This window comes from Tamandua tetradactyla, chromosome 1 (assembly GCF_023851605.1).
Source record: "Tamandua tetradactyla isolate mTamTet1 chromosome 1, mTamTet1.pri, whole genome shotgun sequence".
NCBI classification, from domain to species: Eukaryota; Metazoa; Chordata; class Mammalia; order Pilosa; family Myrmecophagidae; genus Tamandua; species Tamandua tetradactyla.
This window is the reverse complement of record NC_135327.1, coordinates 27,183,715-27,210,761: the sequence shown is the minus strand read 5'-3', so window position 1 is coordinate 27,210,761 and position 27,047 is coordinate 27,183,715. Positions and strand designations below refer to the sequence as shown.

Sequence of the window (27,047 nt, the reverse complement as noted above, 5' to 3'; positions counted from 1 at the left end):
TACCGTGTTCATGGATTGGAAGACTAAATATACTTAAGATGTCAATCCTACCTAAATTGATTTACAGATTCAATGCAATACCAATCAAAATCCCAACCACTTATTTTTCGGAAACAGAAAAACCAATAAGCAAATTTATCTGGAAGGGCAGGGTGCCCTGAATTGCTAAAAGTATCTTGAGGAAAAAAAACGAAGCTGGAGGTCTCAAGCTGCCGGACTTTAAGGCATATTATGAAGCTACAGTGGTCAAAACAGCATGGTATTGGCATAAAGATAGATGTATCGACCAATGGAATCGAATAGAGTGCTCAGATATAGACCCTCTCATCTATGGACATTTGATCTTTGATAAGGCAGTCAAGCCAACTCACCTGGGACAGAACAGTCTCTTCAATAAATGGTGCCTAGAGAACTGGATATCCATATGTAAAAGAATGAAAGAGGACCCGTATCTCACACCCTATACAAAAGTTAACTCAAAAGGGATCAAAGATCTAAACATTAGGTCTAAGACCATAAAACAGTTAGAGGAAAATGTAGGGAGATATCTTATGAATCTTACAATTGGAGGTGGTTTTATGGACCTTAAACCTAAAGCAAGAGCACTGAAGAAAGAAAGAAAGAAATGGGAGCTCCTCAAAATTAAACACTTTTGTGCATCAAAGAACTTCATCAAGAAAGTAGAAAGACAGCCTACACAATGGGAGACAATATTTGGAAATGACATATCAGATAAAGGTCCAGTATCCAGAATTTATAAAGAGATTGTTCAACTCAACAACAAACAGACAGCCAATCCAATTACAAAATGGGAAAAAGACTTGAACAGACACCTACCAGAAGAGGAAATACGATGGCCAAGAGGCACATGAAGAGATGCTCAATGTCCCTGGCCATTAGAGAAATGCAAATCAAAACCACAATGAGATATCATCTCACACCCACCAGAATGGCCATTATCAACAAAACAGAAAATGACAAGTGCTGGAGAGGATGCAGAGAAAGAGGCACACTTATCCACTGTTGGTGGGAATGTCAAATGGTGCAACCACTGTGGAAGGCAGTTTGGCGGTTCCTCAAAAAGCTGAATATAGAACTGCCATACGACCCAGCAATACCATTGCTAGGTATCTACTCAAAGGACTTAAGGGCAAAGACACAAACGGACATTTGCACACCAATGTTTATAGCGGCATTATTTACAATTGCAAAGAGATGAAAACAGCCAAAATGTCCATCAACAGACGAGTGGCTAAACAAACTGTGGTATATACATACGATGGAATATTATGCAGCTGTAAGACAGAATAAACTTATGAAGCATATAATAACATGGATGGACCTAGAGAACATTATGCTGAGTGAGACTAGCCAAAAACTAAAGGACAAATACTGTATGGTCCCACTGATGTGAACCGACATTAGAGAATAAACTTGGAATATGTCATTGGTAACAGAGACCATCAGGAGATAGAAATAGGGTAAGATAATGGGTAATTGGAGCTGAAGGGATACAGACTGTGCAACAAGACTGGATACAAAAACTCAGAAATGGACAGCACAATACTACCTAATTGTAATGTAATTAGGTTAAAACACTGAATGAAGCTGCATCTGAGGTATAGTTTTTTTTTTCTTCTTTTTTCTTTTTTTTATTTTTTTCTCTCTCTCATCATTTTATTATTTTTTCTGTTATCTTTCTATTTCTTTTTCTAAATCGATGCAAATGTACTAAGAAACGATGAATATGCATCTATATGATGATATTGAGAATTACTGATTGTATATGTAGAATGGAATGATTTCTAAATGTTGTGTTAATTTTTTTAATTAATAAAAAAAAATTTATATTTTGACTAGTGCATTTCCTAATATTACTTATATGGACAGCTTAATTGAACATCATAAGTACATGAAACCTTGAGTAGGGCATGAGAGTCAGTAGGTTTGTCCAGAGTGATGCCTCAATAAACCCCAGAAGGATTTGAACAGTGAATAAAAAAGTATTTGCAAAGTCCCCTTGGGGGAATGGTGAGAACAGGGGGGGAAATTCAACTTCCCCAAGTGGAGAATTCTTGATATTCTCACAAGCAGTGGGGACAACCAAAGCAACAGGCTGAGCCCCCAATCTTGGGGGGTTGTTCACATGAAATTTAACCCCACAAAGAATAGGCTAAGCCTACTTAAAATTAGGTTTAAGAGCCACCCCCAAGAGAACCTCTTTTGTTGCTCAGATATGGCCTCTCTCTCAGCCAACACGACAAGCAAACTCACTGCCTTCCCCCTCTCTATGTGTGACATGACTCTCATGACATGAAGGTGTGGACCTTCCTGGCAATGTAGGACAGAAATACTAGAATGAGCTGGGACTCAGAACCAAGGGATTGAGAGAAACTTCTCGACCAAAAGGGTCAAGAGAGAAATGAGACAAAATAAAGTGTCAGTGGCTGAGAGATTCCAAACAGAGTCGAGAGATTATCCTGGAGGTTATTCTTACACATTAAATAGATATAACCCTTTTTAGGTAAGGCGTAACAGAGAGGCTGGAGGGAACTGCCTGAAAATGTAGAGCCATGTTCCCGAAGCCATGTTTCTTGAAGATGATTGTTTGTATAATGATATAGCTTTCACAATGTGACTGTGTGATTGCGAAAATCTTGTGTCTGATGCTTCTTTTATCTACCTTATGGACAGATGAGTAATACATATGGATTAAAAATAAATAAATAATAGGGCAAAGAAATGTTAAAGTAAACTTAGTAGATTGAAATGCTAGTGATCAATGAAAGGGAGGGGTAAGGAGTATGGTATATATGAATTTTTAGCCCTGTTTTCTTTTTAATTCTTTTTCTGAATTGATGCAAATGTTCTAAGGAATTATCATGATATACAACTATGTGATGAAAAAAGAATGTTCATATTATATGTAGATTGATTTTATTAATAAAAAGTAAAAATATATATATAAATATATACATAAAAAAGGACACATGGGCTAGTAGGTTCATACTATATAAACAGGTGGGGAATTTCATCAAAAAAATGAAAACTATTAAAAAGAACCAAGACTTCCAAAAACAGTACAGTAGCTGGGTCAGACTAATCTTCCTGCAGATAACAATGAAAAAATTTTGACAAAACAAAGAAAGTAACCATTTGACTACAAATAAACTCACTACCCTTCCCCCCTACTTGAGATATGACTCCCAGGGGTATAAGTCTCCCTAGCAACGTGGGGCATGACATCTAGGGATGAGCCTGGTGCTGGCATTGTGGGACTGAGAATACCTTCTTGACCAAAAGAGGGAAAAGAAATAAAACAAAATTAGGTTCAGTGGCTAAGAGAATTCAAGAGTCAAGAGGTTATTCTGGAGGTTACTCTTAGGCAAGCTTCAGTCAGATACTGCAAATGGCCACAGTATACCAAGCCCCAACCCGTGGTATTTCTCAAAACCCTAAAGCACACCTTGGGCCCTAAGACCCTAAAAAAGTTTTACTTAGAAGTTTATTTTTTTCAGAAACTTAAGGCCTCTAAATTGTTCCTATGTCAGATAAGCCCTGAAGCCCAGAGGTACCAGTCTGCCCAAGAACTTCAACCACTTTCATTCCTCTACCCCATAAGGTCAAGACCCCTTTCCAGCACAAAGAAGTTAAAATGATCATTGCCAAGATATCCATGAAGATTGAGAGAGATAAAATGAGAGGGAGAAGGTGTAACTGAGAAATTAGGATTTAGCAATTGATTAGACTACCGAATCAATCCTTTTAGTTTCTAATGTATTAGAATAGCCAGAAGGAAATACCCAAAATTGTTAACTGTAATCCAGTGGTCTTGATCTTTGATAATCCTTGTATAACTATATAGCTTTTGTTATGACTGTGTGATTGTAAAAACCTGTGACAAATCTCCCTTTATCCATGTATGGATAGATGAGTAATAAAATAAAGACACGCATGAAAAAAAAAATAGGTAGGGACTATGGGAAAAAATACTCCTATATAAACTATGGGCAATAGTTAATAGTGCTATCAAACAATAGTTAATAGTGTTATCATCAATTGTAAAAAATTTTCCACACGAATGCAAGTACTGGTGGTGGGGTAGTGTATGGGTATCCTGCATTTTAAGCATGAGTGTTCTGTAAACTCACAACTTCTCTAATAAAATAAAAAGTAACCATTTGAAAGCACTGGAGAGTAACTAAAAGGCATAAACTGGAGGGGAGGTTACTCTTCAAAGATGGACTGCAACGCAAGAAATTTGCAAGTAAGGTCCAAAATCTGTTTACAAAATCTGCTCAAATTTTTGTCTGATGATTAAATCACATTATGAATGGGGGGAAATGCCCGAATACCCAGCAAAAAAAAAGCAGCTAGAGGTTAAACAAACTGAGCAAAGATTTTGGCTGCTGCTAACCACAGGAGAGCAAGTTTGGAGTTGGGTATCAGTCAAGGTAACTGCCTGCTAGGACAAAATCACTTTAGAGAAATATAACAGAAGCCAGAGTCTCTACAGTGTATCATTTATAATTTCTGATGTCCAGTCAAAAATCACTGCACAGGTGTTAACAGGAAAAAGTGACTCATACATAATAAAGAAAAGGGAGTCAACAGAAATCAATGCCAAGATGATCCAGATACTGCATCTACCAGACAAGGACTTTAAGGGAGCCAAAATAAAAATATTCAAAGATTAAAAGGAAAATATATGCATAAAGAAGAATAGATAAGGAATCGCACTAGAGAGACAAAAACCATAAAAAGATCAAAATGTAAATTCTAGAGCTGAAAACCACAATAACTTAAATTAAAAATTTACAGCAGATTGAAGATGAAAAATAGTTATTAAACTTAAAGATAGATCAATAAAAATTATTAACTCTGAACATCAAAAAGAAAAATGAACAGAACCTCACAGAGCTATGGGACATCAGGTGGTCCAACATCTGTGTAACTAAGTCTCAAATGGAGAGGAAAGAAGGTATAGCAGAGAAACAACAGTTGAAGGAACAATAACTGAGAACTTCCCAAAGTAGGTGAAGGGCATCAACACACCAAGAAGCTCAATGAATCCAAAGCAGGATAAAAAATCTAAAGACAAAAATCTCAAAAGCCACAAAAAAAGATACTTTATATACAGGAGTACAATGTGAATGACAGCTGACTTCTCATGAGAACCAAAGGAGGCCAGAAGATAGTAGGAGGGTATCTTAAAAGTGATAAAATAAATAAATAAAAATAAACCTGTCAATCCAGAAAAACTATCACTCAAAAATGAAGGGAAAATAAAGGTATTTTCAGATAAACAAAAACCCAAGAGACTCCATCACCAGCAGAACTCAACTATAAAAAAAAATACTAAAGGAAGTTATTTAGGCTGAAGAAAAATGAAATCAGACAGTAAAACTCAGATCTAAAAGGGAGGAATGAAGATCACCAAAAATGGCAAAAATGTGAGCATAAAAGGCTATAACTTTTTCTCTTCTCTTAATTTCTTAAAAAAATATATAACTGTCCAAAATAATACTATACTGGCTAGTTTGTAATATAAGGTATATGAAAACAATGATACAAAGGATGAGAGGTGGTGAATGGAACCATATTGTTGCAAGGTAATATATTTTATGTGTAGTACAATACAGATTCTAAATACATTGTGATGTTTTGCATAATATCTAGAGTATATACTTAAAAGGGAAAATAATATTATAAACAATATTATAAAATATTTGAAATCTTCAACAGTGGAATTAAAATACAACACTTAAAAAATACTCAGCTCAAAAGAAGTCAGGAAAAAAGTAAAAGAAGAACAAAAACAGGTAAGACAAATGGAAAACAGCAAAATGGTAAAAATTCGAAGACATGGACCTAGAGACATGCACTCTTAATATTTCCTCTCAACTTCTTAGTGCAGATTCTACAAAGTAAACTTTTAAACTTAGGTAATAAACTTATGATATTTATAAATAGCAAATAAATACTTTATTGTACATTTATCAAAACATTTACTTGCTAAAAATTTTGTGGATGAAATATATAGATTTGATATTTTTAACACATATTCTCTTGAGGACTAGGGAATACAAAACAGAGGATTAGTGGGGGGCATGGATGGTTCAGTGGTAGAATGCTCACCTTTCATGTGGGAGACCAGGGTTCAATTTCCAGACGATGCATCCCACTCCCCCCCCCAAAAAAGTGGTGTTAGTGTAGTTGATTTTCATATATGCATATCTTAATTTTTTAATAGAGATATGATACCCAACTATAATTTCAATTACATTGAAAATGACTAAAATAACCTTTTCTAAATTTGTCTTGAATTCTGTGTTTTAATGAGTGAGTCATATTATTTATCTTCTGTAACTCCGTTTACAATAAAAAGATGAAAATGAGGAGGAAAATGGTAGAAATTAATCCAAACATACCAAAAATTACATTAAACATAAATGGACTAAATACTCCAATTACAAGGCAGAAACTCAGACTGATTATAAAAGAAATTTATGTAAGGATATGAATTTAATGAATTTATAATTTATAAGAAATTTATAATTTATTAATTTATAATTTATAAGAAATTATAAATTTCTTTTATAATCAGTCTGAGCATATGCTTACATATGCATATATGTGTAAGCATATGCTTACATAAGCAGAAACACTTAAATGTAAAGAAATACATGTTAAGAGTTAAAAGATGTAAACAAACTATGCAAACAACAATTGTTTTTATAACTATATCTTGATTATGATAGTAATGATATTAAAGTAGACTTCAAGAAACAGACTGCTACCAGAGTTAATAAAAGACTCTTAATGCTAAAAGAGTCAATACATCATGAAGACATGAAAATTAAATTTGCTTCTAAATGCTTATAATGGAAAAGAGGACAGGCTTAAAATTACTAAGTCTCCCCTTTAAGAAACTATAAAACTACAAGGAAATTGAACTAAAGTAAGTAGAAGGAAGGAGATAATAAAGAATAGTAATCAATGAAAAATAAAACAAACAATAGAAAAAATCTGCAAAGCCTAAACTTGGTTCTTTGAAAATACTAATAAAATTGATATACCTCTAGCAAAACTGATCAAGAAAGAAAAAGAAAACACAATTTACCAATATGAAGAACGAAAGAAGATATTAACACTGCAGATCCTATAGATATTTCAAAATTTGATAACTTCAATGAAGTTAATAAATTTCTCAAAAAGACACAACTTATCAAAATGACAAAGATGAAATAACCAATCTGAAGAGCCTGTACCTGAATTGAATCTGTTGTCAAAAACTTTATCAGGGTGCATGAGTTCAGTGGCAGAATGCTCAACTTCCATGTGGGAGACCCAGGTTCAATTTCCAGACAATGCATTAAAAAAAGGCTTTTTCAGAAAGAAAACTGTAGGATTGAATGTTTTGATTTTTATTTAAAGGATTTGTAATACATATTTAAGGGAAAAATAATACCAATTTTAAACAAAATCATTCAGAAAACAGAAGAGGAAGGAATATTTTCCAACTCATTTTATGAGGGCAGAATGCCTGACTACAAGACCTAACAAAGACATAATAGGAAAAGAAAATTGATACCAACATATAGACCAATGAAATCAAATTGAAAGCTCAGAAATCAACCCTCACATTTATGGCCAATTAATTTTTGACAAGGGAACAAAGACCACTCAATTGGAAAATAATTGTCTCTTCAACAAATGGTGCTGGGAAAACTAGATCTCCATACCTCACACCTTATAGAAATCAACTCAAATGGATCAAAGACCTAAATGTAAAAGACAGAACTATCAAACTCCTAGAAGAAAATGTAGAAAAGCATCTTCAGGATTTTATGTGAGGCAATCGTTTCTTAGACTTTATACCCAAGGCAGCACAAGCAATAACAAAACAACAAAACTTCAAAATTAAAAACTTTGTCTCTTATAACACTTTACAATGGAGAAAATGTTCGGAAAGCACATATCCCAAAAGGTGTAATATTCAGAATTTATAAAGAAATCCTTCACTATAACAACAGAAAGACAAACATCCCAATTGAAAAAATAAGCATAATAGGGTGGGCAACAGTGGCTCATTAGCAGAATTCTCGCCTGCCATGCTGGAAACCTGGGTTCAATTCCTGGAGGCAGGCCATGTCAAAAAAAATAAATAAGCAAGAGACTTGAGTAGACAGCTCTCCAAAGAAGATCTACAAATGGCCAAAAAGCACATGAAAAGTTGCTCAACATCATTCGCCATCATCGAAATGCAAATCAAAACCACAAGGAGATACCAATTCATACCTATTAGAATAGCTGCTATTAAAAACAGAAAATAACAAATGTTGGCGAGGATGTGGAAAAAAAGGAACATTTGTTCCCTACTGGTGGCAATGTAAAATGGGGCAGTCACTATGGAAGTCAGTGTGGCAGTTCCTCAGAAAGCAAAGTATAGAACTAGACGACCCAGCAATCTCACTACTATAGGTATTCAAATTCAAAATAACTGAAAATAGGGACTTGAACAAATAGTTGCACTCTGATGTAAAGAACAGCATTATTCACAATTGCCAAAAGAGGAAGCACCCCAAGTGTCCTATTGATGGATAAATAAAATATGGTGTATACATAAATAGAATATTATTCAGCTATAAAAAGGAATGAAGTCCTGATACATATGAGAACATGGATGAACTCTGAAGATATCATGTTGAGTGATACAAGCCAAACACAAAAGGACAAACATTGTGTGATCTCACTGATCTGAAATAATTAGAATATTAGAATTAGAATATTTTCAGAATCTAGAATACAGGTTATCAGGGGACAGGGTGGGGGCAGGGAATGGGAAGTTAAGACTTAAAAAAGTACAGGGTTCCTATTTGGAGTAATAGAACTGTTTTGGTTTTGGATGGTGGTGAAGGTAGCACAACATTATAAATGTAATTAACAATATTGAAATATATATATGAATGTGATTAAAAGAGAAAATGTTAGATCGTATATGCTAACATAATAAAAATTTAATACACAAATCCATGGAACTATGTTACACAAACAGTGAACCCTAAATTAAACCATGGACTATAGTTAACAGTACAATTATAAAAATGGGAACCATGCCTATGACATGATAATCTTCACCAAGTGCTTGGAGCCAATCATGTAACAACTGTTCCATATCAACACAAGGTGTTGATGGTGGACTGGTGTATGGGAATCCACTATTTTGTGCATGATTGTTCTGTAAACCCACATCTTCTCTAATAAAGAAAAAAAATTCTAAAAAAAATTGCCCACAGTAGTCCTCTTAAATATAAATATAAAAGTTCTAAACGAAATGGTAGCAAATAATGGAGAAGGGAACAGCCTTCTTCACAGTAGAATGCCAACTAGAACCATCAACAGATGCTAAATCTAGTGAGTAAGGTTTTGATGAAGACCAGCATATCTCAAAGTAACTCCTCTTACTACTTCCAAAGGGGAAAAATAGTAACAGCAAATTGGAGTAACCTGTCAGACATCACCTCTCCTCAGTCATTAAAGTTAATGTCACCAATATTGGGACAAACTGACGTCTCGTGCCTCTTGACATGATGGACTGACAATACATTGCTTCTGTGATGTTCCTGTCGGAAATATGCTGCCTAAATCTACTTATGAGGAAACATCAGACTTGGGAGACAATTCTACAGAGAATTGGCCAGTATTCTTCAAAAATACCCATGGTACAAACCACCCCCCCCCCCCCCAAAAAAAAGACTGAGGAACTATTCCAGATTAAAGGGACTAAAGAGATTAAAAACTAAATACAATGTATGATCCCAACTGGATCCTGGACTGGGTGATAAAACAGTTGGACAGAGCACTACTTAGACAACTGTCTGCATTTGAATATGAGCTGTGGATATTGTATGCTATCACCACTAAACTTCCTGATTTTGATCATTATATTTTGACTGTGTAAGACAGAATTTCCTTGTTTGCGTTAAATGTGCATTTAAGTATTTGGGGTTAAAGGAGCACAATGTCTCTTACCCTCATATGGTTCAGAAAAAAATACACATATGTGTGTGTATGTATATATATTTATATACATAAAACACAGATATAGTGACACGGCAAGAGAGACAATATGATAAAACAAATAGATCTCAATATAATCTACTGGAGATGCTCAATGAAGGTATATGGGAGCTCTTTTTACTATTCTTGCAACTTATCTATGAGTTTGGAGTTAAAATTAAGTTACCAAATTATAAAAAGAAATTTTGCAGCTCCCCAAAACAGAAAAAGGTAAAGGAAGGAAGGAAAGGAAGGTGGGAGAGAAGGATGTAGAGAGGGAGGGTGGGAGGGAAGATAAGAGCCAAAGGTAGTGCTTTCACAGCTATCTTCCTGTCTCTGAAGTCTGTGCTCTTCCCACTGCACAGCACTGACTTTTTACAGTAGAAAAAGGTCCCGCATTAACAATCCATCCATTACTCCATTTGAAACTTGCAAACCAACAGAAAAGAGAAGAAAGAAAACCAATGGTGGGTGGAGGGGGAAGGAAACTATTTCCATAATACAGATAAGGAAAAAAACTTACAGGACACACGTTTCTGATCTAATGCTTTGCACAGTGATACAAAGTGGCAGACCCAAGAACGAAGGATGTAAGGCTTCTGTATCCTGGGTAACCAGCAACTAAAGGGTTCCCAGTTTCTCCATCCACCCCTCTCCATCTGCCACACCCACATGACCTCTATTATACACAGAAGAAGACAAATCCAGAATCATTAAAAGTCTGCATACAGATATTTCTGTGACCCTGGGAACCATGCCTATAAAATGACAATCTTCACTAAGTTGCTTGTAGCCAACTATTCTTCATTGTATACAACTATCTATAATATTTTTTTAAAAACAAATGCACAAGTAAAATTGACTTTAATAATAGGAATGATGACAAAAAATGAGGAAGCTTCAAAGTGAAAACGTTTTGGGAGAGAAAAATAGGCTTCTGACAATTAGTTATAAACTTGGAATGCTAATGGCCTTCCTGCAAGCAAGAGGAATTATAATTGGTCTCCAGTGACTTGTTTATCCTGTCTAGATATAATTACAAGATACAGTTGTTCTAGTTTTTACCAATTCATTCATTCAACAACTAATATTTATTTATTACTGACTCTGGGCCTGGCACTGTGCTAGGTGTTGAGGATGTGAAGCTGACATGGCCCCATGTTTAAGAAGTTCACTAGCTTGAGAGAGAAATAAACAAATGGAACTTCACAACTAAAACTCAATTACAAAGTGATAGACGACAGAGCTGAACCAAGCCTTCTGGCTGCATGAATGTGGGAGTGACTAACACTGGCATACCTAGAAGGACTTCACAAAGGAAAATATGTATAAATGTATATTAATGTGAGAAACCAAGAATCTATACAATGAAAATGAAAATTGTGATGCATAATTTAGTTTTTTAAATTCCCAGGGCATATGAAGGTAGTGATCTTTGTTTTTCCCAATCATATGTACACCAGAGTTGCTAGCATCAGAAGCTACTAATCATAACTTCCAAGGAGAACGAAAGTCTAATGAATAGACACACATTTTGTCCATGTAGGCAAGCAGTTTTGTCAGGAGCAAGAAGCAATTCTTTCCAAGTGGCACGGTTCTGAGCGTGTGTGACTAAAGGAACATGCAGACAGCAATGTTCACACCACATGGCAGCAAAAAGAGCCCGAAAGCACAGAGGTTAGCAGACACCAACCTTCAAGCCTACAACTCCCTGACTTACAACAAAGCACCTAGTGCTGGCACCCCCAACATCTGGCATATCACTTCCAGCCCAGCTAAATCTAAACCCTGACTTCCTTGGGGAGCTCTGGGAAGCTCTAAGTAGCACATATATGGCCTTCCTTCTTGAAGCCCACTCTCCACCCACATTCTCATTTCCTTCCCAAAATGAAGACAGTTCCATGGCCCCCAAGTGCCCGAGGCCCCTTGGACTCCAGGCTCCCAGTGAAAGAAGTTAGAACAGTTCCTGAATCAAAGTATGCATGGTCCAGACAAGATAACTCAAACATAGCTTTCATCACAGCTCCATGGAAAGAGGAGAGAGTTCCTCCAAGGATACCACGGGGATTGCAGATGGGTGTTTAACCTGGGGAGGGTTTCAAGACTGCTTCTATTCTTTGCAGCCACATTTCAAAGCTTATACATTCAAGAAATAATATCAACTCACTCTGAATGAAAAATACAATTTATGTGAACTAATTTGTTCTGCAAGTGATATGTGGATAGTTTTTAAAAGGCTTGTTACATTTTTCAAATATTTCTACCGAAAAAAAAAAAAAGAAGACTATTGCTCACAAGAATAGAGTGGAAACAACACAAAATAAAAAACAAACAAAAATGACACTAGCATTAGTTTTTGTGGTATTATCAATCTCCAGGGATAAGATATTTGGTTGTCAGTTGTAACCTTGGAAACTTGCCTAACCAACTTTCAAACAGAAAAGGAAGATCTAGCTGGCAAAATTCACTGATTAACTGCAAAATACCCCAACTAAATGATATTATCCAGGTTCATTTTGCAAACTAAATTTAATTTCTTGTAGGGAAACTTGAAATTTATAAAAGAACCCCGGAGAATTTGAATTTTAATAATCAATTATTCTTCAATGTGATTCATCTTATAAATATATGGACTATGCAAAAAATTAAATTAGTTTAAAAAGCCAGACCTTCAATGCACAGTTGAGGGAAACTTTTACATAAATGAAGAATAATTGCCAAATGTTTCGATGCTGTAATACAATTTTTCAGCTCCATGGTGTATAATGGGAAAAAGAAAAAAATTCCTTTCTCTAAAGTTGTTCTTTTCCAACCAAGAAAATGACTATCTTCCATAACTTTTATTGTACTCATAATTAAGGCTTATGAGTTTGTAAATAACTTATGTACAAATTTTTCCTACAATGTTGGAATAATCCTGGAATGATTTGTTTTCCTAATACATACAGGAAGGGCCACGTCATGCAACATCATCTATGCTCAGAGGATGGAAGAGAGATGGTAAAAGAATACAAGATGCCCTGATGACAGAGCACCTTCCCTGGAGCCGAAAAGAGCTGGAGCACAGCCTGGGAGAGTCTTCGTCTAAGGGTGGGATATGAAAGCCAGCATCAGTGCAGCAACAACTAGTCTTAGAACAAGGGTTCTAGAAGCAGGGGAGAAAGTCCTTGATTGTACAATTTATTTCACACAATGAACACAGAATCTTACCCAAGGAGAACATTACTTATTAAATGTAGAAAAACTTAATATTTATATTATTCCTTGAATTGTCCATCTTTAACTAATATGAACACAAATAGTTTAAAACAGTGTTTCCCAAACTGTTATAAACGTTTTTGCCACAGCTGCATTCTTCAAAATGATTCTTTTACCTGTCTGCTTGTATACCTCCTTTAGTGTTGCCCTAATCTATAAGATAGATACATGTGCTGATTAAAATTTCTTTTAAAAATTCTCCAAGTACTACCTAAAATCATCTCACATACCACACGGGGTTCCTTCCTTTGGGAATCAGGTTTATGGTCCAAGTAGGCTCAAAGATTTACCTATTAATCTCAGCATCATACCCAGCAGAGTCTAGACCAACTATGCTCAAATTGCCGTGATTCCCCAATCTCTACTTTCTTAAAACATCTGGTGATCAAAATTGAGCTCAGAGCTCAGTTGGGAGTTTTCTATGACCTAGGCCAAATAACTACCTAGTTTATGGAAACAGTGCTGACAAAAATCTAATGTGGGCAAGATTTCAAGTCATGCAAGAGCCAATCTATAAGAAAGTCCCAAAAAGGTGTTGGGCAGTCATTGCCTGGACAGACTTACACTCACGGCTTCTACTTTATATTCGTCATCACTGTCAGGGGCAGAGAGGTCCAGCAGGATTGGGCATACTTTGTTTTCAATATCATGCTGAAAAACCAGATTCTGTTCCAGTAGAATCAATAGTACTTCTTGACTTGATTTTCTAACCTAGAAAAAAAAAAGAGGCAAAAGGTGAAACACAGAACAAGTGGAATTGCTCCTAGAGTCAAGATCAAACTCCCTAAGCAGGCATAGCCAAGCTGGCCCTGTGCATATAAACCACGCAGATTTTCCTGCCACCTCTCACACAGCCTCCTGGGGCCTTCGCCCTGGTTCCCTTTGCCTAGCTGACTCCTGTCCATTTTCTGCTCTCACAGAAACCTTCTTTCTTCCCTGAACCCCATTCCAGCCTGAGCAGGTCAGGTCACCATTCTACACTCTAGTAGCACTCTGTACTTTTCCTTCACAGCTCTTATCCCAGACAAATAAATACGTATATATTTACATCTGGTATGATTACTCAATTGCCAGCTTTCTCCCCCACTACAGAGAATGGACTCTAGAGGGCAGGACCATGTCCAATCTGCTTTCCAGTGCACCCTCAGGGCCTGGCTACATCTGGCAGAAAAGAGTGTGTTCAATTCGTATTTGTTGCAAAAATAAATGTCTTTTTCCCCTTCCATAGGCACAGGAATCAGAAAACCCTGCACCATTCTCCTACCACTTTGTAAAACTCTGGCATACCCTATCTGAAATGAGAATTATGTCTGGGGTAACAGATACTATAGGAAAGTGGCCAAAAGACTCACTTCCACAGAAAACAAAGACTCCACAGCCCAGAGAAGACGATGGTTGAACTCTCTATCTTCCACAGTGTGCATAGCTTGCAAGAAGTGAGCAAACACTCCAATACAGAGGGTCCTCGGAAGCTGAGGAGACATTTTTGGGGAAATGAAAGCACAAGAGATTTCCAGCTACAGAGTAAGAAATGAAACATGCAACTCATCACAAGTGATGATAAAGCAGGAAGATAGTAATGAGGTCCAAACTGTGTAGATGGAGTCATAGAGGATTCATCAATAGTAGGTTATAAAAGAGGGCCAGGGCGACATTGCCCGCCTGTGTGACTGACACTTTGGAGGCAACCAGGTGACAGGATGAAAACAGAATTTGAGAAGGATCATTCTGGCAGTGTCATTCAGACTAAATTGGAGGCAATGAAAGGCTGGGAGCCGAAAGGTCAGCAAAGTAGTTATTGCCACACTGCAGGTGGGAGGAGATGAGGCCTGGCCCGGCTGACAACGGTGAGGAAAGGTGATAACCTGTCAACATTATCCAGGCAGGATTGGCGGGACCTAGTCTGCAACTGGAAGAAGCAAAAGTCCACAACAACTCTTTAAGATGTCAGCACTGCCTGGTAGCTGAGAATACAAAAGGACGCTTACAGACTGGCTAGCACAATCACCCAACAATGCAGTAATGGGGTGTGCCGAGGAAACAAAGGGCATCAGGGACCAAGAGGCTGCACAAGTAGGAGGGCTGGGCAGGGAATGTCCAGCCCAATGTCAAAGGCCAAGAAAGGGAGGATCTCCCAAGTGTAGAGAGGGCACATGCAAAGGCACAGAGAGATAGAATCTAGGGCCACATCGTTTGGAGGAGCAGGAGAGATTCTGGATGGCAGGGACAAGGGAGTCCCTGGTGAGTGGCAGAACATAAGGATGAACGGCAAGCTGAGGGCAGACTGGAAAAGGTTTTCCATATCCCACTAAGAACTCTGGAGATACTCTTGGGTGCAATGAGAAGCCACCATGGGCTTAAAAAAATAAGAAATGAAAAGATCAGATTTGGTTCCAGTGATGAGGGCAACAGAAAGGAGAAAGTAGAGTTGATAGAGATCCCATAGAGAGCTGAGAGAGATTACTGAGGACCATCACAGAGAACCAGAGATGACCAGTACCTCTGCCTCAGGCTACCAGTAACTGAAGTGGAGAAAATGGAAGGAAAGCAAGACTGAGAGTAAAGGGGCAGGTTTGGGATCTGGACTTCTGCATTCTATGTGATACAATGGATCTCTAGGTAGAGCCCTCCAGAAGCTGGTGGAGACAAAGGGGAGCAACTGAAGAACTCTACAGGCCTGAGGGAGAAAGCACTGTCTGTTGTCACCAGTAGGGAGGTTCTCCCTGGGCCATCATAGCAAACTACATCATCCAGAGAGTTCCAGTCCATGAAGAAAAGAAGACCAAAACCAATACCTGAAGAATTCCAACCTTGAGAGGAAGCAGAGGACCAGGGGCTAGCAACAAAGATTGAGGAAAAAGGGTGAGGAGACAAGAACAAGTAGTAAGGCTGAGGAGGACAGCTAAGATCTCAAGAGGTGACAGTGTAGAGGTTACACACTCTGGCTGTGGAATCTGAACTCTGTCCTCAATGCATGTTCTACAATTTACAAGCTAAGTCATCTTGGACAAATGACTCAGCTTCTCTGAGCCTCAGTTCCTCCTCTGTGAAAACTGGATAATAATGTTCATATCTCATAGAGTTGGGGGATGAAATGACTTGATAGATAAACAGGCTAGAACAGAGCCTGGCATATGGTATATACTAAAGGAACATTGTTATTATTGTTTTTCAAATCAGTATTAGAAGTTAGGGAGGAAAGTGTTAAGAGGACCACAGTCTAAATCTGTCAGATAATAAGCTCCAGAAAGATCAAAGACCATGTCCTCATCACCTCCACAGCACACTGTCTAGGATAGGGCAATATGAAATGTGAGTGGGCACCCAATAAAGGTTTCTTCAAAGAACTAAAAGTAGTAGTTAACTGTGACAACTTGCACAAATGGATCAAGCAAAGGAGAAAAGATGTCACTGAACAGAAATTATGGGAAAGAAATATAAATGCAATATGATAAAACAGTAAAAATGAATGATCAAGAGCTATCTAGACCAATGTGGAGTGATCTAAAAAACAGAATGAAAGCAAATAGTAGGATGGAATGAACAGTGTGGTGCTATATATGTGAGGTTTAAAGCACCCACACAAATTACTAGATCATTCAGGACCACTTACATAGATAGTTGTAAACACAAAAACCTGGATAAGAGATACACAAGCTCAGGGTGCTAGTTTCCTATGAAAAGGAAGGATGGAGAATGGGACAGAGGAGGGGCCAAAAAAAAAGCAGTTTTAATCCTATCTGTAATTCCTCAATAAAAAGGTTTGAAACAAAATGGCAAACCGCTAACATTTATTGCATATGAACGGTAGGTACATGAGTGTTTAGTATGCCATTCTAATCTGTGATTTAAATAGTTCATGATATTTAAAAAACTGAAACATAAAAAAAAAAAAAAGCAACCCCGGGTTTTATGATGAGAAGATTGCATGCAACCCTGGCAAGATACCTATCAACTGGCTTTCAGAAGCAGAGTCATATAGTTCAGTAAGCAGATACTCTGGGAGGCCAGGATAGGGAAGCCATGGAGACTACTCTTTCAGGAAGCCTGGCAGCAGGGGAAGGAGTGGGTGGTTAGTGTAGGGTCAAGGCCAGGGAACAGCAGGAAGAGAGAGATGTAGGCATGAGGTAGGAAGGTGGTACCAAAGATAGAAATGAAGATATTGGACTTGAAAAGGGGGTGGGATGCCTCTTCACCTGAGACAGAAGGGGAGTAGCTCAAAAGAACTGAAGAGATGTGGCTTATTTAAAAATAGAGGGAACTGAGAATTTAGAGTTGAATCAATCTTACAAATCTTTACTAAAAATCTACTAAGTGCCAGGCCCAGAGCTAGGTCATGGAGTTAAATAAAATAAGACCCAGTTCCTACCACGAGGGACTCAAAGCACAGTGTACAATGCCCTGACAATCTGCAAATACACAACTGATGACCTTCCTGAGACTGGGTCAGACATCTTAAGCCTCTGCTCCAGCTCAGCTGCTCAAGCCCTCAAAGGTATGGTCACATGACCTCACTTCTCCCCACCCTAGTCTCCTCACAGATAAAGGAGTGATGAATTAATAAAAGTTCTCATACTTGGTAGGGTGGTTAAAAAGGTACATGAGATCGTCCACACTAATTCTGGAGAATGGGGTGCCTGTCACACAGGAAGAGCTCAAGAGAGGATGGCTAGTAGCAGTTGTAGGAATAATGAACATATCACACCAAATTTGTGAATTCCACACCTCCCACAAGTCACTGCATATTCAAAGTCCAGGAAAAAATACCTGATGATGAGCAGAGAACAGGTTGGCCTGAGATGCAGATGCTGGATGAGACTTGGCATCTTCACTTCCCACATGCAAAAAAATCTGACTGTGTCTGCCAAATTAAGAATCCCAACTTACAGAGCACCTTCAGGGTACTTCCAGTGGCCCACAGGTGGATGTCTGGAAGGGTTGGCCTCAATTAAAATGAGCACAGACTGATGGGAATAAGGCAGGAGGGGACATTTGGGAAGAGCAAGGAGGCCCTGGCAGATGCCTGTAGGGCCCATGGTAGAAAGGGTACAGGAAGCTTTGCTAAAGATTCTGAATCAGACCTGAATACATGAAGAAGTCTGAAAAATGTTAGTAAAATGTGACTTACTAAAAAGATGATGGAGATGGAGAAGCAGGGGTACAATCAGATCATGTTTCTATTATGAAAATAAAAGAAATTGGGCAGGGGCTCCAACTAGATATAGGAGGTAAGGAAAAGAAGGATTTTGATGGTCTCAGCTTGCAGCTATGGGAAATTGAGCAAAGTTGAAGGTAGACCCATTCACTGATCTACTGAAATAGGCAATGAAGATTGAAGGCCTCTATTTTCTCTGTGAAGTGAAAGGCAAGGTCACGAGCTTGGTGCAAGGAAGGGTGAAAGGAAAAGGCTTGATGAAGGTGGCAAAGGTCTAAAAGATCTGCCAAGGATAATGTGAAAAGCAGTTGATGAGGGACAAGCGAAAGTGTTGCCAGGCTATGCAGCAAATCCAGCTGCGACTGGATTCTGTAAATTTGCAATGGAAAACAATCAATGCACTATGTGACTCCCCAACCACACCCACCCCTGCCCCCAGCTCAGCATCCTAGGACTGGAGGAAGCTGGCAGACTGGAGATGGGGAGGCAAAATCAGTGTAGCAGAAGCACTGCCAAAAGCATAGAAATGGAGGGTGTAGGTAGGGATTACCCTAAAGATGGATGAGACAGGGAACAATCGATGAAAAGGAAGGAAAGGCAGGAGAACCATGGAGATCAGGGAGCCAGAGGCCATCAGGGACAGGAAAGTGCACAGTGGTGGTAGAAGGAGGGAAGGCAAGTTTTGGTTAGAGAGTAGAAAGCCTATTTTTGGGATTTCAGAGGTAAGGCAGTTCCACAGATACAGGGGGCAGGTCTGACGGTGGGCATGGGGTGAGGGGACCATTTAAGGGCACAGCAACTCCGAGGACAGTAGAGAGCCCCTGCTCTCGAAGGCAACTGTTCAACAAACATGCGCTGAGTGGCAGGCCCCAGGGTAAATCCTAATCTCTACCCTTCTGGAACAAAATATATGGGAATAACATATGACAAATGTTATTTTGTCACATCCCCTAACCCAGTATAATCTTATTTTCAAGAATTTATCCAAAGGAAAATGAAAACTCAATAGAAGAGCAAAATTGCACCCTTTACCATGTTCACTGCATCTAAACTATAAAAAAGCAGAAGGAAATCAAAGCATTCAACAAAATTAAAAATACGAAGATTATGCTGAAATACAGTAAAATGTCTATGACACGTACATGAGGTTTTTGAAGATGGAAAATCTGTCCTGCTCATCTTATTATCCCCAATACCCAGCATTGTGCTTGGTTCAAAATGAGCATTCAGAAACTATCTGAATAAATTAATTAATGGAAGAAATTATATCATATCATTAGACCTCTGTGGGAAAAAAATTTAAGCACCTAGAGAGGAGGATGCAAAAATAATCCAAATACAGATGTTAGGAGAATGGGAATAGGATGGCATTTTTTCTTATTTGAAAACCCCTTCAATCCCGTCACCCTGTATAATAATTAAAAGTGGGTGTTTTTTATTTTAGAAATGCTTGGATCGAGGGGAAAATACCAGCCAAAATTTTTTTTTTTTTACATGGGCAGGCACCGGGAATCAAACCCGGGTCCTCGGGCATAGCAGGCAAGCACTCTTACCTGCTGAGCCATCGTGGCCCACCCAAACTTTCTTTTTTTTTTTTTTCACATGAGCAGGAACCGGGAATCAAACCCGGGTCCTCCGGCATCACAGGCAAGCGTTCCTGCCTATTGAGCCACCATGGCCCACTCCCAGCCAAAATTTTAGAATGTCTCCAAAATAATGATAATGAAAACGTGGCATATCACAAAAATTACAAATGCATTTATCCTTTGTGAGAACCTATCCCCAAAATACACTGCACAAATAGAAATGATGCAAGGTTATTTGGTAGAGGAATTTTACAGTGGTAAAAGACTAGAAATAACCCAAGGAAGACACTAGAAATAATCTACCAAGGAAGAGAGAGAGAATGAAGGTGGGAGTGTGGGGGCAGACAGGGATGAAAGTCGGACTTCTCTGAATGTATTGTTTTACAGTGTTTACTTTAGAATTGTGTAAACATTTTTAATAATTATAAATCAAAATATAAAAACCATAACAATAACCAAAAATATAAAATAAAATGAAAAGCAATGAGCCTGTGTACCAAGTTAGTGGCTATAAAAATCAAGAGAAGGGTTAGTGCAAGTGAGTTTAAAACAAAGTAACAGTAATAAGACTATGCATCTCTAGTGGGGTATAGCCTAAAGACAAAGATAATTACAAAGAAATCCTAAACTGTATTCAGTAATCTTAGCATATGGTTAGTAATAATACTGTTATTTTTATGTTGAAATGACACATACATGTTAATATCATTAAAAAGCAATACTGGCATCAAAAAAAAAAAAAGATGCAAAAAAAAGTAAGCCCCTACAATTTTTAATCTGAAATATCAATACAGACCCAGGAGGAATTTTTATTTTTCAGAAAAATAAATTGCTCTGTTACAAGGAACACTGACCAGTCCCGTAGCAATAGCACCCCCAACACCTAGATTCTGGTTTCTTATTACTGTTTTTCTCAAATAGAAATAAGGGCGCCTCAGGGAAATGGTTGATTCCAGGTAGAAGTGAGCTATTGCTTCCTGTAAAAAATATTCAGGAGGCAATTTAAAGAGCTCCCACTGACCAAAGCTGGGACAATTTGATCAACAAAAAGAATAATAACTACAACGGACTGAAACATATCAAATACTTAAAATTCAGGAATTCATAGCAATATTTAAAACAAAATTTTAAAACCTAACTGGTGGTAATCTCTGTAGATTATCAGGGTATCAACTAATTATTTTGGAAATTGGTTAAAAAAAAGGGAGAAAATAAAGCATTTATTCTGCTTTCCTATATAAACAGGGTTTCAGGATTACCAAAAAGTTGAATGGAGAAGTTCTTTATAGAAGGATTTCAGCTATTAAGTTCAAAAGAAATAACAGAATTAGATTATCACAATTTGAAACCTCTGAAGAAATATTAACTCTCGACAGTGATCATCAGTGGTTGTTCATATCATTAGGTGAAAGATTGATGGGGAGCTTTATAATGAAAGGATCAGCTGACAACATCTAAATCCAAGTGACCAAATTCAGCATCAGGAAAAGAGCAACCCAGAACTTTTGTGCTTCCTGATTTGAGCACTACCTACAAAGTGCTCTTGCTAAACCAGAAAATCTAAATCTAGTCAAGCTTCTAGACTTAATTACCATTTTCAGAAAATGTTGGGGATAGAGGAACATCTTAAACAACACCATGGACATGCAATCAGCCAGATCTAAAATGTGGGAAACCATAGAACGCATGGCTTGATTTCTTCAACAAATAAGTATCGAGGGGAAAAGGGAAAGGAGGACTGTTTAAAATTAAAAGAAATTTAAGACCCATATCAACAAAACGCAATATGTGGCCCTTATTTAGATTCTGATTTAAACCACAAAACAATATGTGTTTTTCTACAAAAACACACAGATCAGAAAACTGGGAAAACAGAACAGTGACTAGAAATTAAATGACATTAAAGAACCACTGACAATTTTTATTGCTGTGATAATGGTATTGTTATTGTTTTTTAAAGAGTCTTTAAAAAATACTAAAAATTCAAAATACTAAAGTATTTGGAGTTGGAATGATACATCTAGGAATTATTTTTATCTGGGTTGAATTCATCTGAGTAAGAGTAGAACTGGGCACAATATGGCCTTTTGTTCCTGAATCACTTAACTCTATGAAGTCATTATCTGAATTATGAATATCAGCTATAATAAGACTAAAAAAAAATTGCTAAAGAGATCATGAGGTCACAATTTCTCAAACCTGTATGTTTGGATCTGTGAGGTATGTCACTACAATAGGTAAGAGATATTCAGAGAACACCACTGGAAAATTTGATCTGTTTTCTCGTAAAAAAGTAGCAATAGGAGGAATCTGTTCCATCAGCTCCATCCGTACTGTGGGCTCTGCAGCAGTTAAAAAAAAAAGAATTATATTACAAACAAGCCAAGCATCCTATGTAGTATATATTGATAACTCCTAGCTTTTCTTGCTAAAATACTTCATCAAGGAAATTAGACAAATGCAGTTTAAAAATCATTTCCCATTTAGAGTATTTATGCTACACACAGGCTTAAAAAGCTAATAAGAAATACAGCAATATAAAAACATAAAAAGAAGAGAGAATGACAACTCTATTATAACAAGTCATAAATAAATTGAGGAGGGAGCAAGAAGTCTGCATGCTGGGCCAGTATCCAAAAGCCATTACAACTAATGGCATATATGCCAGACCTATGGGTTGTGCTTATTTAAATTCCAGTCAGAACGTATACATTATAAATAATTCTTTCATAAATGCACTCTCCCCACAATCCACACACCCCAATTATTTCTAAGGCAAAGCATTAAACAAACGAGAGGTCTCTAGCTCCAATATAACACATTAAATTTAACACAAATATATAATTGCTGCAACACCATAAACGGTGACTCATTTACAAAGAGAATCCATTTAAAGACTCAAAAATATCCACTTGGGCCTTTTTAAAAGCATTGTTTCACATTCATATGAATATTTTAAACTAATATGGGAGATACATGGAAAGCTTATTTTCTGTTTTCAGTTAAAATGATGAAATTCTTAAGCAGACTTTAGATTTCCAAAACTTTCTGAAGTTGTTCACCATTCATTATAATGGGGAAGAGGGGAGCTGCAGAGCAGCTGTCAGTTCTGGCAAGCCCACCACTTACTCATCTTACTCCTCTCTACTGTGTGTGGGGAAAGCAATGTCACACTGCTGCTGCACGGCAGTGTGCTTTTCTTCCAGAAGAGCAATCAGGGAGAGGTAAAAAGAGAAAGACAATCAAGATTATGTACAGAGCTCACAGGTGAGGAAAATGAATGACTGGGATGATTCTAATCCAGAGGACTTCTTTTGATTTGATATTTCTTAGCAATCAATAGTGTGGCAAAACTCATGAAACACAAAGCCTAACTGCCAAGGCAAATATAATTCACAGTCATTAGTCATTCTAATTTTTGAAAATAAGGATAATTTGAGTCACATTCAAATAAGAGGCCCATACTTCATAATAAAATCCATTTGTGGTTAGATGGCACTTAAAATTCATCGATTAATAAACAGTTTTTTAAAAATTATCCACCATGGGTTATATACAATTTCTTGGAAAGGCACAAGTAAGAAAAATGAAAGTCTACAATTATTATACAAACCTGCATCTTCTGACAATCTGAGCATGACCTCCATTACCGTGAAGAAGCCTTCCTCACTGTGACTGAAGTCCTGGAAGATGCTGAGTAGTCCTCTGGCAATAATCTGACTATGGAGATGACAAATGATCATCAAGTTAATTGGACCTTTACTGATGGTCTGCTAAGCTGCAGGCATTGTGCTAAATGCAGATAATACAACCATGGAGCAAGGAAAGTCAGCAACCTCTGTCTAGAAGAATGAGGGAAACTATAAAGAAACATCCAGAGATGGTCATTACAAAGTAGGTCAAAATCCTATAGGAATAGGGACCCCTGTCCTCCAGTTGGGCAATCATCATATGTTTCACTTGTGACAAGGGAAAACCCTTTCCTACTTTTCTAATTCTTAGGCCTAGACAGACTTGGAAGAGAGGCCCAATGGCAGCAGGAGGAAATTAAGTGACCAATAAGTACAGAATGAAAAGACCCAAAGAGAAATCCAATGGTCCTATCAATGAGAGATTACTAGAATTTTGGAATTTTTTTAAGTTCAGGCATATCTCCACATTTATTATTTTTATTTTTCCATCTTCCTGTGCTAAGTAACTGTAAAGCCCATAAAATGAGTTGCTTATTTGCTGGTTTTGAGGGTAGCAAGAAAAGAAGGAGCTAGGAGACCACCTCCAACAATGCAGGCCTGATTGACTGAGAGAAATGAGCGCCAAGGGGCAGAGTTGGTGTTGGCAGTACAAAGAGAAGCCATCATAGTTCCCACCTGAGCAAAGGTGAGCAGAGAAATGAGCTAGCCTGGGGCTGAGGATGAGGCCAGGCCTAGAATTAGCAAAGGAAAGGTGAGGGTAGTTCCCCGCAAGCAAGCAAGCAACAAAAGAACTGAAAGCTCTTTGAGCATTGCAAATAGAAGCCATCTCTGGCCACCAGGGAAGAAAATGTAGTTGTCACCATAGGACCAAGTGACCAGATTGCATGTGCAAGCATGATCTGAGTTACTGCAGACCTGCAGATGTAGGCAATCCCTAACCCCAAATGCCAAATGGCTCTTCTGATTATTTGATGAGGCACCCTGAAGATGTGGTGCTGTCTGCAACAGCGGACCCCCAGGCTCTGAAGGTCAATATGAACTGTGGTTGGCCCTGGGTGACCTGAAGACAGGAAACTAAAATGAAGGTGAAATATAGATTGTTTCAAACATGGAAAAAATAAACATCACCAGCAGACCTATCCTAGAAGAAATGATAAAGGAATTTCTTCAGAGGGAAGAAAAAACACCAGATGGGAATCTGGAGCTACAAAAAGTAATGAAGAGTGCTGGAAAAGGTAATTATGGGTAAATACGTAAGATTTTATCTTATAATTTAAACTCCTTAAAAAATAACTGATAGCTTAAAGAAAAAAAATAACAATGTATTGTGGATTTATAACATATGATTAAGCAAAATGCATGAAAAAATAGCATAAAGACCAAGAGAGGTGAAATGAAGGTATACTACTGGAAAATTCTTATACTTATGTGAAGGGGTAAAATATGTGAAGTCAGGCTGTGATAATTTAAATTTCTATACTATAAACCCTAAAGAAACCACTAAAATAACAATATAATGAATTACAGCTAATAAACTAAAAGGAAGATAAATTGAAAACATAAAAAAGCTAAAACTACCTACTATTATGCCTAAGGGTTGCTTTTAGGAAATCTATTTAGTTTCTCAGATGTAGCCTCTCTCTCTCTCTCTCTCTAAGCCCAACTCTGCAAGGAAAATCATAACCCACTCCCCTACTTTGGGACATGACATTCAGGAGTGAAAGTCTTCCTGACAACAGGGGACATGACTTACAGGGCTGAGCCTGGCCCTAGTACCATGGGATCAACAATGCCTTCTTGACCAAAAGGAGGAAAAGAAATGTAACAAAATAAAGTATCAGGGGCTAAGAGAGATCAAATGGAGTCAAAGACTATTCTAGAGGCTACTTTTATGCAAGCTTCAGGGAGATATTGCTAATTGCCAAGGTTTGCCACACCCTGACTAACATCATTCCCGTTAACCCTGAAAACACCGAGGGCTCTAACTGAGACTCTACAAATGTTTCATGTACTAAGTTTACTTTCCTGAAACCTATAAACTCCAGAGGGTTCCTAGGCCAGATAAGTCCTGAAATCCAGAGAGGCCAGCCTCTCCAAGAATATCAACTAATTCCATCCCCCTATTCTATATTGCTGATACCCCTTTTCAACATCAAAAGGTTAGACCCCTATAGATTGGTAGAAGGATCAAAGGAGAAGGAGTTGTAACAGTGTAGACAGGATTTAACAAACAAGTATGACCACTGAATCACTATAATGATATTTCTTTTAGCTTCCAATGCTTTGGAGTAACTAAAAGGAAAAACCTGAAAATGTGGAATGGTAACCCATACCAAACTTTGTGAAGTCTGTTGTCTTACTAGTTGTTAAAATGTGCTTTGAAATTATTGCTTTTTTTTTTTTTTTGTATTATCTGTTGTGTTTCACAATGGAAGGAGTTTAAAAAAATACATAAAAAAGCATTCAATTAATCCAAGAGAAGGCAGATAAAGAGCAAAAAGGGCATAAAACAAATAGAACACAATAGCAAGATGGTCTATTTAAATCTAACGATAATAATAAACACATTAATGTAAATGGCCTTGCTAAGGACCACATATAACAGCAATACCTTACCAGTATCACACCAATTCTAGGGATAAATATTTAGGGGCAATAAGGGATATGGGATGTTTGAGGTTTTCTTTTTTGTGTGGGCAGTGTATATCTGTGATTTTTCTCTCTGGAACAACGAAAATTGTCTGAAATTGAGAGTGAGGACATAGAACCTAGGGTAGGGAATGAGATCTGGTCATTCAGAATAGCTTAATGTAATACAATGATGAAGCCTACTTATAAACAGACGAAGCCTCAGAATTACCCCCAGAGAACTTCTTTTGAAGCTTAGATGTCACCTCTCTCTCTGAGTCCAACTCAGCAAATAAACTCATTACCCTATCCCCTATGTGGGACATGACCTTCAAGGATCTAAGACTCCTTGGCAATGTGGAACTTGAGCCTGGCCCTGGCATTGTAGGATTGAAAACACCTTCTTGACTGTAAAAAGGAAAAGAAGTGTAACAAAATAAGGTTCAGTGGCAAAGAAATTTCAAATAGAGTTGGAAGATCATTCTGGAGGTTACTCTTATGCACAATTCAGCCAAATATTAAACATTGCCACAGTACGCTAAGCTCTAACCAACAGTATTCTTAAAAACCCTAAAGAAAACCCAGGGCTCTATCTAACAATCTACAAAAGTTATACTTATTCCTTTGTTTTTCAGAAACTTAAAACCTCCAGACTGCTTGTATGCC

The 27,047-nt window shown here is 37.6% G+C and overlaps 2 protein-coding genes across 10 annotated transcripts in view; one reads left to right on the top strand and one right to left on the bottom strand.

The window, feature by feature from the left end:
* The window catches only part of LOC143644312 (uncharacterized), a 40,970-nt gene extending 27,678 nt beyond the window's left edge, over nt 1-13,292 (top strand). For both annotated transcript variants that reach the window (XM_077113147.1, XM_077113138.1), the window contains one exon: nt 13,011-13,292. In XM_077113147.1, coding sequence (XP_076969262.1) covers nt 13,011-13,163 — 153 coding nt within the window. In that variant the 3' untranslated portion in view covers nt 13,164-13,292. The remainder of the gene's footprint in view (nt 1-13,010) is intronic.
* LOC143644265 (serine/threonine-protein phosphatase 4 regulatory subunit 1-like) overlaps nt 1-27,047 on the bottom strand; it is a 121,831-nt gene that overhangs the window by 26,175 nt on the left and 68,609 nt on the right. For all 8 annotated transcript variants that reach the window (XM_077113089.1, XM_077113067.1, XM_077113097.1 and 5 more), the window contains 3 exons: nt 23,675-23,781; nt 22,261-22,403; nt 13,885-14,031 (listed from right to left, as the gene is read on the bottom strand). In XM_077113089.1, coding sequence (XP_076969204.1) covers nt 13,885-14,031; nt 22,261-22,403; nt 23,675-23,708 — 324 coding nt within the window. In that variant the 5' untranslated portion in view covers nt 23,709-23,781. The remainder of the gene's footprint in view (nt 1-13,884; nt 14,032-22,260; nt 22,404-23,674; nt 23,782-27,047) is intronic.